The sequence below is a fragment of the Rhipicephalus microplus genome, chromosome 5 (genome assembly GCF_043290135.1).
Source record: "Rhipicephalus microplus isolate Deutch F79 chromosome 5, USDA_Rmic, whole genome shotgun sequence".
Classification (NCBI taxonomy): Eukaryota; Metazoa; Arthropoda; class Arachnida; order Ixodida; family Ixodidae; genus Rhipicephalus; species Rhipicephalus microplus.
This window is the reverse complement of record NC_134704.1, coordinates 13483938-13497135: the sequence shown is the minus strand read 5'-3', so window position 1 is coordinate 13497135 and position 13198 is coordinate 13483938. Positions and strand designations below refer to the sequence as shown.

At 43.5% G+C, this 13198-nt stretch overlaps 2 protein-coding genes across 2 annotated transcripts; both read right to left on the bottom strand.

The window, feature by feature from the left end:
* Positions 1-340: 340 nt before the first annotated feature.
* On the bottom strand, positions 341-1602 carry LOC119174990 (coagulation factor IX). The gene has a single exon (XM_037426150.2). It carries the CDS (start codon positions 1473-1475, stop codon positions 363-365), a length of 1113 nt encoding a protein of 370 aa, XP_037282047.2. The 5' UTR covers positions 1476-1602; the 3' UTR covers positions 341-362.
* A 2741-nt stretch (positions 1603-4343) lies between these two features.
* On the bottom strand, positions 4344-13143 carry PQBP1 (poly-glutamine tract binding protein 1). The gene is made up of 7 exons (XM_037426151.2): positions 12932-13143; positions 11759-12020; positions 9741-9841; positions 9231-9274; positions 8745-8853; positions 6727-6790; positions 4344-4618 (listed from the first exon to the last, which is right to left on the bottom strand). The coding sequence occupies exons 1-7, from the start codon at positions 13008-13010 to the stop codon at positions 4447-4449; spliced, it is 831 nt and encodes a 276-aa protein (XP_037282048.2). The 5' UTR covers positions 13011-13143; the 3' UTR covers positions 4344-4446.
* Between the last annotated feature and the right edge of the window lie 55 nt (positions 13144-13198).

Sequence of the window (13198 nt, the reverse complement as noted above, 5' to 3'; positions counted from 1 at the left end):
CTCACCCAACAGTCATTTTTTTTCAAGATATCTGATCAAAATCTTCAGAGATATGACAAACTTATGAAGTGTGCATGCCATTCGTGACCTGAAAATAAGGGATGACAGAGGGTGTAAACCGGTCCCCCCCCACATCCCTCGAATATTATATAATTCAACACCAACCTCTTTCCCAACTGGTTGCACTACAAATTTCAAAGTCATATCTCTCGACAGCATTACCATGCCCATTCGCTCTCAGGTATTCGTGTGCAACTGCACGTCCAGACAGGATGATACAGAGTGCTACAGACTTCGCAAGGCTGCGCGCGACATTGGCCGGGGCATAAAGGCACGTCACTCGGCTTAAAAGGAAGCTTTTATTATGTCAGTGAGGGTGATCGGGCTTCTGAAGCGTTCGTGACGTGGCCCCGGATCCAGGCCAAGTAACTGTCCACGCGCGTGTACACGCCGAAGGTGAAGGGCCTGGCGCACGCGTGTCCCCAGCTGACGACGCCCAAGAGCACAGGTCGCCCGTCCGCGAAGCCGACCAGAGGCCCTCCGCTGTCTCCTTCGCAGGCGTCGGCGCGGTAAGCCTCGCCGAAGCCCGCGCAAAACGCCGTGCGCGCCAAGTGCTCCACGGCTGCCTCGCAGCGCTCGCGGCTGGTGACGATGGGCAGCGACGCCTCTTGCAGCTTAAGCGCGGGTCCTCCGCGGGGTCCGACGCGGCCCCAGCCGAAGAGGACGCCCTGAGAGAAGCGCTCGAGGTAGCTCTCCGCGGGAGGCAGGCAGGCCACGGTCAGACGCTGGGAGCGCCGTTCCAGCAGCAGCAGGGCGACGTCGTGCTCTCGCGACGGGGTCCCGCGCACGTAGCCCGGATGTGGCACGGCGCGCAGCACGCCGATCCGCGGGCCGCTCTGGCGCGTCGCTCCCAGCAGCACGGCCAGCTGGGCGTCGTCCCGTTCCGGCAGGCAGTGGGCGGCCGTGAGGGCCCACCGCTGGGCGATCAGGCTGCAGCCGCACGCGAAGCGCCCGGACACCAGCAGCTGCGCCACCCAAGGCGCGTTGCGCGCGCGGACGCCGTCCGCCACGCGACGTCGGCGACTTCGGTCGCCGCAGAGATCGTCCTCTTCCGACACGAGCAGAGCGCGCAGCAAGCTAACCGTGCGGTTCCCTTCACGCACACACAGGTAGGCGCCGGGCTCCCAGAACCGGTCGGGCGTCGGGGACGGCAGCCGCTGGCCGTCGCGGAGCCAGTAGAGTCGGTCGTCCGAGCCGGGCGCCGAGTGGCACGCTTCTGCGGATACACCGGGCGCCACTCGCGACCAGGGCAGCTCGGCGTGGCTCGTCGCATGGCCCAGGAGGGAGGCCACGAGCACGAGCAGCATGACTACCGCCTTGCGGGGCTCGTCACGCGCCTGCCCGCTGGTTGACCTCGATTTCAAAAGTTGCCTCGGTCGAACAGGCGTTTTTAACGACCTCCAGCTGGGTGGCATGGGCGCGCCCTGTTTTATGCAGCGCACGCTCCTGAAGTCGAGGCGCGCGACGGCCGCGGTGATGAAGCAGAACTACAGAGCGCACTAGTGACGCTTTCCAGCACGCCCCCTTTTTCTCGCCCATTTCAGCAAGGCGCGAAGTGTTGATGTCTTTTTGCAGCTGCAAACCCGAGACCGTGGAGCTTAAAGCGTAACATCAAATTCAGCATTGCCAAGTTGAATACAGTGTGATGCATTCGCTAGTAGTATAGCTTTCATTATATCTGCGGGTTTCCTAGTTTTTTCTGGCTGTGCTTCTACTGAAGTGTCTGCGATGACTTTTGCACTTTCTTTATATGTTTATACACAATACTAATGACCTGGCTAGCAGACAGCCTGAAATTGGGTGTAATGTTGTTGATTCACTGGAAGAATTGCAGAAGCATAATTCCAAAGTGCCAGCAACTGTCATTTCTTGTTGTTCTGAGCATTGTTTCACGGTATATTTAGATGTAATATCATCTGCATTTACTCGGCAAACAAATAAAAAAACAGCTTAGGGACAATCGACATCGCTTGAATTTCATGAAGGTGAAGTGGCTTGGCAAAAGATGGCAAGAAGATGTGGCAACTCCCATTAAACCAATCTCTAGCATCATCATCACACAGAAACAACCATCAGTCTTTTTTGTGTCCATTACAGGATCAAGGCCTCTCTCAATGATCTCTAGTTTACTCAATCTTGCAATAGCCAAATCTATTTTATGCTTGCAAATTTAATTTCATCCACCCAAAACATGCTGTCCTTGCTGGTAACCATTCCAGTGTTCTTGTTGACCATTGGTTATCTGTCCTATGCTTTACGTGGCCCACTCTCTAGTACCGTTAACTATAATATACTGACCACCCTTGTTTTGTTCTTTAATCCACTCTGCTGTCTTCCTGTCTCCTATTACTTCCTGTATGAGTGCATGCTGTTATCCTTCATACTTTTGTGGCATAAGCTAATATTGACAAAATGCAAGGACAGCACACTTCCAGTTGAGGATGAGTGATAAAAAGCCAGCCATGGTAGTGCTTCTGGCTAGAACCAGGGCTTTCACAAGCACTTTCGTGAAATACAACCCAGCTATGAACTTGTACAGAGACATCTTGACTATGACATAAGAATCTTGACATAAACTGTTACATTCTTAGTTATGGCCAATTAGGTACAGAAATCTCGGAGTGTATATCAGACCTGTACCTACCCCACTGTTGCAAGTAACCCCCGAAACAGAGTGTACACATCTGTTAGCTTATTGACAAACGATTTTGCCTTTTGCCACAAAATAGTAGCTTATGGAACATTTGTAGAGCATCTGGTCATTCAGTCCAATTAGCTAATCCCTTCATTGGCCCAAGTAGACTATTAGAGCCTTTGTAGAATGGAAAAGAAAGAACCAGCAGTGCACATGGGGCAATGTTTCATGGCCTATGCTAATGTGCTGTGTCAACTATGCAGAGGGACCTGGCTTCCAGTGCCATGTTTTCTGTGCTTTTTTTTTAATCAGAAGTTCACAATATAAACTTGCTAGGCCATTTCAATCTTTGCTGGAAATACTTATGTACAGAACGTGATTGTGATACTAGAGAATGCCCAACTAGGCCTTTTTCAATAACAGCACCACCTTTGGTCTAGCACGATTTTTTTTCATTCAGATGTAGGCACCGTCTCCTTGGTAATACGATCTCTGTAGTGTAACACCGCACATCATATTAATTTATTGTGATGAGAAGGCATACCAAGGTGTCTCTGGAAAGGGCATGGTAACAAGGAAGGAAGGTGAACCTATCAAGATGGTACACATATATAAGCTGACTAACATACCTCACAGTAGTTCGGGATGCAAAGTATAGTACTAGAATTTATGACCAAGGTGACCCATGCAGAATATGTTGAACCTTGATGAATGATGCACATACACTCTTTTCTCAGAATCCGTAAGATAATAGTCGTCCAAGCATCAAACACTTGGTTGGACATTCAGTTATTGCGACAAGGTGTTTGAAAAAAAAGTACTATACGGCTTTTATGACACGTCTGCAACGCTGCTGTGGCCACTTCATTCTGGATGTCTCTTGTTCATGGGAGTTAGCAGCCATAAAATTCATTGAACCAATAGCTTGGATTTGTGCAGAATGTTACAAGATATGTTTTTGATTAAGCCAACATGCACAGTGCTCTAAGCTCAACACTTGCCAGCAGTCCCAGGGACTCCTATAATCTCTCTGTTTTCTGAATACATTTCTTGTGAGTTTGCCCACGTCAGAGGCATCTGACCACAGAGCTCTAGGATGGATCATTGTCCTCGCACAGAGCTGACAACTCGGCCTGAGTCCCTTTCATACTGCTGCCTTTCAAATGTATCATACGAAGCTGTTCACAACACAATCATAGTAGGCATTCCACAGTGGTGGCACCATTTTTCTTTCTGCCATCCAAACAGTCTTCTGGCATATAATATTAATATGGTACCAAAACTAACCTGTGGTTTGTGTTGCCAGTCACGTAAGCGTATTCCATTTCTCAGGGGGGGGGGGGGGGTGACTGTTTGAACTACATGAGTGACATTGATGTTTGTTAGTAAATACCACTATAAAAATCATAAGAAGCGCAATATTCTGCAAAGCTGTGCCACTATTTGTTGACATGTCATTACATTTAGTGTTTCACCGGTACCTCTATGTGTTAATAGTGCCGTATGAGACTATCAAAAGATTGCACTCGTGCATTTTTTGGCAGATAACCATTCTGAGCTGGGACAGAATGCGTAGGCTGAGGTGACTGCAGGAGAGTTTCTTGGGGCTAAATTCTAAGTTTAAAGCATTCACTCAAGTGATCCCAAATGCGTTACTTGGAAATGAACATTTATGCCTTGTTGAAGGGCTTTCTGTATGAAATCAATGCGATTGAGCTAGGTGATGGAGAAATAAATTCACAGTGTTCCAACTAGTCATCGTCCTCTTCATCGTCAGATTGCTTCTGACGGTTGCCAGCGTTTAGGCGAAGGACAGCACCGGGACTAGGGTATGGGCGCATTTGGTAAAGTGGCCCACTTGCAGTCGTGTCAGCACCTGTCTTGGCTTCGTTGCTTTTCTCCAGGCCTGTAGACCACTTCCCTCTGCACACACAAATTTGAAAAGGGTCTTCTTGGCTCTGTCGGCTCAATTTAAATACTCAATACCAGGTTTTCGTAATGCAAGTATGGTTAAGTCAAATCTTCAAAGATTCAATGCATCTGGTTAGTTCTCAACAAATTCTAAGCAAAAACAAACAAACAAGAAGTTGTGCAAATAGAAGTTCTTCAGCCATTAGAGACACTACCCATTTGGCTCAGTCAGAGATTCAGAGAGGCCTTCTTGCACACTGGTATGAGCAGGTAGCATTTTGTCAACCTGCTACACTCTCCCACTGCCAACAAAAAGAAAATGTACAGGGCCCTTACTCTCAATTATAGACAGATTTGATGGGGTGTAACATCCCTAAACGAAGATCTGATTATGGGAGCAGCCTTAGTCAAGGGATCCGAAAATTTTGACCACCTGGGGTTTTTTAATGTGCACCTAGATCTAAATATACAAGCCTCAAGCACTTCCGCCTCCAGTTAAAATGCCGTTGCTGCCGATTCGAACTCGCAACCTGCGGGCCAGCAGTCAAGCATGAGGCCGCTGATTGCAACAGAACCCTGAGAAAAGTAGTGATCATGCAGGACACAACAGGCACTGCTTCAAATAATATGGCACACTACTTTTATGCGAAGAAACTAGAATATCCATGAAAAAATTTGGTCAAATGCCAAATTTGATGTAGACTGCAGATTTTCAATGTGCAAACAAAAAAAAAAAAGGACTGATTGCCCAAACTAAATGTAAATAATACTTTGAAGCAGGGGATTGGAATAAATGTGCCTTTTTCTCACTTGTGCTATTTGATTTTCATGTTCAGGAGCACCTAGAATGGAGAGTTTCCATTCTTCGACAATTTCTGAAAAGGCATACTTTTGATAAGATGAACAAATTTTTTGACACATTCAAGTTTACCTTGACAGGACTCTGCTTTATGTGCTATGATGTGTACAAATATGACAGAGTTGTACCAATTTCATGTTGTGAAATGAACTGTAATAACACTTCCGTCTATTCCATGCCAATGACAATATCATCATTATCATGGTGAGCCCATTTAGTGTCCACTGCAGGGCAAAGGCCTCTCTCTCTGAACTATTGCCTATTCAGCATCATTTATGTGAGCCAATGCCATCTTATTCCTGCAATATTTTTTATTTAATTATCCCATCTAACTCGCTGCTGTCTTCGGCTGCATTTCCCATCTTTTGGTATTGATTCTGTCACTTTGATTGACTACAGGTTGTCTTTACTATGCATTATGAGGCCTGCCCAGGTACCTTTATTTTTAACTTGAAAAAAAAAAAAAAAGGCAAACTAGCCTACCTACTACCCCTGTAATGAAGAACTGACAACTAAGCTAGTTGGCTAAAATTCATAATTACACACACACACACACACACACACACACACACACACACACACACGCGCACACACACACACACACACACACACACACACACACACACACACAAAATGGTGTCTTCGTCCTGCTTAGTGACACCATTTAGTAAGTATAAGCTCACGTTTTGATTTAGAAATCGACTTAATACATATGGTAACCAACCATAAAATTCTAAGCAAATACTCCCACGAACACATGACTGCAATTTTCACAGGTGTAAAAAGATTTTGTGTAACAATATTACAATTTTATATGGATCTGAGCAAAAGCCTCCTCATTAAGGAAGGAGGTGACGGAGACTGCATGTATAGTTATAACGTAACTAATTATTTTAGGCATTTTTTGCCAGTAACTGGTTCAAGTCAAGTAAGTCATTCCTGCACTTAAGTACATGCTTGTTTGGGGTTCTTGTAGTTCCCTTATTTTACAGCAAGGTGTACTGTTTTACATGAACCGATGTAGTCGACCATGCAAGCAAAAATTTGCTGAGTTATGCTAAACATTTTAATCTAAGAAAGCTGCGATGCTTGCAAATCATGCATGCATTTCAGCCTTTCCGAACACATTTGCGTCACATGCAGCCTTTGGTCATATTATTAGCTTGAATTTACTTGTAGCTTCACCATCTTAAAGGATACAAGTAGTTAATGTAGAACTTTCAGAAAAAGAAAAAGCAATGTGTGAGCCTGATATTTATACCGTGGAACATCCGAGTATGCAGCAGGATCCATTGGGTCAAGGTCGTTGCTGCGTGATCTGTCACCTGAAAACACAAGTTTAAGACACGATCACATGTGGAAATACTGATGCATTATTTTGCACAAAAACATACCGCTTCTGTTCATGGCATATGTATCGACGTGTCATGCAAGTTCACATTATACAACTTACATGCCTGAGCTAAGAAATCAAAACTGTTGAATTAAGTATAGATATAAACTCTCATAGTGGAACTGACACAAAAATTCTGACCTCGCATTTTTTTTTTCTGCAGTATGTTGCTGGGGCCTGCTAGTCATAAGACGGCACTTCGTTTGCTACTATGCATAACAGATAATTCATTATATAGCCTCCTCATTACTAACCAGTCTAAGTTCCGGCTTGAGAAAGCTCCAAAAAGGACAAGTTGTTGGGTGCACCTATCACCACCTAGCGTGAGCAATGCTAGACCACGTCAGCACACAGAACTGTGATGCAGTTCCGGACAATATGCATCAAGAAGTTCGTTCGAACAAAAAACGAGACAGTAGTGTCACTAAACACAACTTACAACGTGTGTGCCATAGCCATGGACTCGCTAGCAGCTGCCACACGAAAGTGTGCTAGAACAAATGTACCAAAAAGAAAAAAATGGGGGCTATGACATCATCATAACTTGTTTTGACTGCAGCGTGGTGACCTGAGGGAGGTAGAGGGGTCACTGTGGGTCATGTTTGAGGGTGCAATACTCGGTCACGCACGCAACATGCAAAATGCCTTCCAAGCTATGTTCGCTGTTGATATTTTGCAGATATACGCATGTTCACAGGAATTGATCTCGCAGGCTATCTCGGCCGCAAAATGCGCTCAGAGCCGTGAGAAAATGCGCTCAGAACACAAAGTTGTGAGAATTTTTCAAAACAGTGCCGTAATAGCAGAGTTAGACACATTTATCAAAACATGGCGATTGCCGTTTTCGCCCTTTGCTTCGCTACCCTCCACTGGCATCCCTCTCCAAGCCACTTTGCCCTCTTGCCGAGTGCCCCTTCTGGGTGTTTCTCCTCTCATCACCTGAGTCTTTTTTTTTTTTACTCCTTGCCTTACCACTCCCCTCACATACACAAATTTTCTTTTACCACGCATTTTCTCTTTCTCCTCACATATCTCTACTTGTTTACCTTACTTTCCTTTCTTCACTCTGACCGGTTGTTCGACGAATTGCAGCATGAACGTGCTGCACGCAAGATTCAATTTCTAGACATCACACTGAGATCGGAAAGGTCCGAAGGGATAGTTTCTTTGAACTTGTGGTGTGCCAGTGGCTCAGAGCGTTGTCAGGTGTGGCATCGTTGATTGTGACGACATTGTGCACACGATGCGTGTGTTCACTTGGAATGTTTGAAACAATATTAGGGGTGGTTTAGGAGCTTTTCAAGAAAAATGAGAGTATGATACAAAGCAGCAGTTGTTTTGGATACTTTGTTAGCAACAATTTATGTTAGAGGAGATACCCAGTTTGTCAAAAAAGCTTGCTGCCCCTCATGTAAAACGAATTTAAAGAGAGAGCTTCTGGAAAAAAAATATATATATGCATAGTTAAACAACACAGTGTGAAGCCAAACAAGCTTATTATTGTGCTCTGACAGTCTAATTATGAGACAAGCAAGCTCCCTATATTGCTATCACTTCGTTAATGGAACACTAAAGGTAAATACTCAATTCACGTAGAGTGCTGAAATAGTCTTCTATAATTTTGAGAACTTTAACTGCGCTGGGGATGAGACACCAGAATAAAAGACAGGACTGCGTTTGTCCTGTCTTCTACGCTGGTGTCTCAGCCCCAGTGCAGTTCCAGTTCGATAAATATTGTCTTACTAACTAGCCCCCAACACACCCTTCAGAAACCATAAAGTGCTATAGCCCACAACTATTTTTTCCTCTTCTATTTTTTTTTTAAAATAAAAATAAAATGCATATTAATCCTAGAACTCAAAAACACAAGTCCTTGCACAACTCACCACGACGATCCGAACGGCCATGCGATGATCCTTTAGAGCTCACAGATTCACGAGAGCGCCGGGGTGGAAGCGGAACCTCATCTTCATCTAGCATGTCATCTTCTGAGCCCTGTTAAACAGACAATGTGTGGTACTGCTGCAACACATACCCCATAGCCTATTGTGAAGAGAATGCTAAGTTCACAATTCAAGCAATCAACATGTTCCTCAAAGGCCCGTAATAGCAAACAGATAACACAAAAGTAATAAAAAATGAAAGAATACAATACATAAATGTTAATTTTGCTTAGGCTGCTTACAAGTATTTAAAACTTGGAACTTTATATGCAAAACCTTGTTTTGCAACCAAGCTAACAGCAAGGTACATTAACTGCAAAAATTTCAGTGGTAACAGTTTCTTAGCATTTTTGGGGAATGTTCTGCCCCAAGTTCATTGTGCTAATAATTTTTTTGTTTCAAAACCACGAGGATGCAAATTTTACTTACTGCACTGTCAAGTTCCTGACCATCATCTGCATCCGATATGAGTTCTGAGAAAAAAAAAAAAAAAAAGCAGGAGGGCAAACATAAATACCCAGCTACTGACCAGAACCAAATGCCACCATAAGTATGATGAACTAACATTTTCATTTGCAAGAACAAACACATTCAAGCATTATTTTCTTGCTTGTACTACAACTGAATAGAATTACAAAATTGAATTGACATCATAATCTTGTATTAATAATACTGTTTTGTTTTGCCAAAGTGTTCAATCTAATCCAGCATTAATTTCTTTTGCTACACAAAATGTATTCACTGTATTTAATATACGTTTCCTTGACCTACATGTCTGCAGTATTCAATAAATAAATATGCAATACTATGGACATGTAGTGCTTTCTTTGTGAGTGTCTTACAATGTTTGCTGTAAAGATTGTAAGGTTTCTTAGAAAGGAGAATGTAAGAGAGAGAGAGAGAGAGAGAGAGAGAGAGAGAGAAACAATAAAAACACACCTCTGAGCTTCTCCGCTGGCAATGAAATTTTTGCCCTTGGGTGCCGAGGTGGCATCCAGGTGACATCCTCGCTCCCTTCCCTCCAGTAGTAGTGCCTGCCCCTACAAACACATTTAAGATGGAGTGGTACTGGTGCTCAATGGCATTGAATGATATACCTGCCAAGAACTGCATTACAATCCTGTCCAAGCATAGTTCTAATATCAGGCCATGATTATGGACTTACTATAATTACTTTTTAATATAGCCCTGAGAGCTGCGTATCACCATTTATATAATATCTTGTTACCATTATTCGACCTTCTCTTTAGTGATTTCTCACAAGGTGCATTCAAGCAAACATGAGTATGCATATGTTTCACTTTATAATGTACTCACCAAGCTATATCTACTAATGCCATTCATTTACTTTTTCTTACACTTGTTAATTTGCCAGCAACTGCTCAGTTTTCAGTCTCCAGGGTTACGAGGTGGCCAGCAGCCACTTTCTGTTTTTTTCTTAATTTGTTTTTACAATAAGCAACCACTTTTGGCCCTCTCAAAACACAGCCTTTCTAAATATGATGCTCTTACAGCACTACTTTATTGCAAATAACATATTTATGCCTCTCTGATGCTAAACATAGGTTGTGCCTTCTCTTGTATCTGCACAATAGCTCTATATATTTGCTGTGGGAATACGAGCCAGAAGGTAAATATTCAATATTTTGTGCGCTTGAAGGTATTGGAAAGCTTGCAGTGACAAATTGACACACAAGAGATCCTAGAACGCTGACTTTAGCCTGCATGCAGGCTTAAAATTTGCAAGTAATGACTGGTGAATCCAATTCTGCAAACTGTACAGACTCGGCTCCCAGCAGGAATCAAACCCCAGTATTCTGCTTGGCAATCAAATATTCTATGACAGAGCCATGCCACCTCTTGGAAATACTTTTCAAATAGACCCTAATGTTCGTCAATTGTGGTTGCAGTACTGGCTATCCTATTTTATAAACATTACATATGTACTCCTAAGATACAGTCGTCATGTCAGGTTAATATGTCAATTGTAGTTGGCCGCCATCTGCTGAAGTTAATTTATGTAGCAGTGTCCAGGGGTGCCATCCTCGCGAGCACTAGAGCTTCATATCAGCTTGCCACTTCTGGTGTGGCTAATATCCATGTTGCTGTTGGCATCGTTACACAACTGTAAACAACTGGTTATATGAAACACATGCAGGTGTTTAACATATGTCTGTGCGTGCATTTGTACATAACTTTAGCGTCACTTTGTAAGATTTTGCTCAATAAAAAAATTACAGCACAGCCACGTTCCATCTGCACGTCTTGCATAACATTGATTCCAAAGGTATATGAGATCTGCCGAATTTCTTATTCCAATAAAGTGTAAAACAAAATAAAAATCACATCAGGGCCAGACCATTTATTAGTTATAATATATTGAACTTTATGGTACCGCCTGGTTGCTTCGTGCTAGGCTTCCAATATGTATTTGACCAAGAAATTAACTGTGCCATTATTGACAAGCAATAATAATAAGCAATATGAATACAACATTGGAAAACTAGCGATCTATACCATAATCTTGAGCAGCAATCCATTTAAACAGGCATGCTCAAATACTATGCATCAAATAACATACTCAAAGCAGAACTTGGTTGGTGTAAATAACTTGTACATAATGTAAGTAAGTGAGTAGAGCTACAAGTATGGGACATGTAAGCATAGATGACATGTGCAAATGTACAAATTCATTCCCATAACTTTTATTTGATGACTGGCCTAAAATTACCATAACTTAAAGGGTGTCTACTTCACTTAAAATACACATAGACATGAAGTAGCCAGTCAAGGCACTTTCAGTTTCAGTCACACAAGTTTCACTCGTTACTTTACATCTGCTTATGGAAACAAATCTCTTTCATTATATTTTACAATGTGTCCTGCATGTGTACTACTAGTTCTATGCTGACAACACTTTATTAGCATTAAAAGGTGCTGCTTTGCTTGGTACGTACGTGCCAGGATCATACAGCTCGCACCAGCCCTCTGGCAGTGGGTACTTTCGGAGCATACGCAAGCGCTTGCGCTCGGTGCGAGGCGACTCCTTCAGCTTGCCAGCACCCCAGTGCTTTTGACAGAATGCACTGCATTCATGGTACAAGTTCCACTTGTTGGGGCATCCTGGGATGGGCCCGCCTATACGTGTCTCCCCACCTCCCACAGGTCGAATAATGTCATCATAGTCTTCAGCAATGACCTCCTCCTCTGGCTGATCAGCTGTACGGATGAAATGGGTCAGTGCAAATTGCAAATAGACTGCAGGCTGTCACATAAAAACAATAAGTAGCCCAAATGAATAGAACACAGGACAAATTACTCGTACTCCGTTTATAATTTTTGTGACGAATGTACATGCACAACACGAAGTGATTATCAGATAATTTATGGGGCATATGAAAACATTACGAGCCACCATGAGGTAAACGTCATTCTGATTTGAAGTAAAGGAGTATATTATCATGAACTACAAATGCAAGAGAAAGAAAAGACTCATTAATTAGTTATGCATTTTGTAATGCACTCCATGCAGCATTTTCATTATGAAAAGAGGGTACTTAATAAGTAAGGATGCACATATTTTACAGTCTTCAATCGTCACCACTAAAGCACAGAATATCGAGAATCAGAAAATGCATTGATAATAACAAAAATGAGTGCCATAGTAACAGCGAATTTACTTCAAATATCAGCTAGATCATGCGCTCATGTTACAATGCATATTTCATAGATTGTGTTGTTCTGGTCTAGCAGCTGGCTCATATTCTTGGTGGTTTTCTCTCTCCCTGCCTTTAGTCAATCACTGCTTGATTTTTCTCTGTCCCGTTTCTAACAAAAATAGGAGAGATGGCAACGAATTTATGCGATGCCAATTTCAACCTTCTTAGTTCATACTGAGCCAGAACGAGGTTATTTTCGTAACAATCACTAGTGTCAGATGCCCATCAAACTACACACGACGGAAACATCAATCAGCCAAATACAGGCATGCCATGTATAGTTCCGAACCTTGCCCCGACAGCATCACAACAGTGTTCGTTATTGCACCTTGGACGCGATTGCTGGTTGAATGGAAATGTTACGTAAGCTTTGCACGAGTGACGGTGGAGATCGACATTTGTAGCGCTCACCTGCCGATGGTTCGGCTTCGCTGGCTTTTACAATCCCGCGCTTCTTTAATCTTGCCAGAAGAGCTGGTGGAAGAGGCATCGGGCCACCTACTTAATTTCAATGGCTACAAGAACAAATAACAGAAGTGTATCGTAAAGTCACACTACGCGTCGCACCGCCGGAGAAAGCCGCACACACTTCGAATGTGTTCTGAGTGCTTCGCGCTCGCCCCATTCACTCTCAAGAGGCGCTACAGCGCGCGACTGTGGCGCGGCCACTTGGCAGAA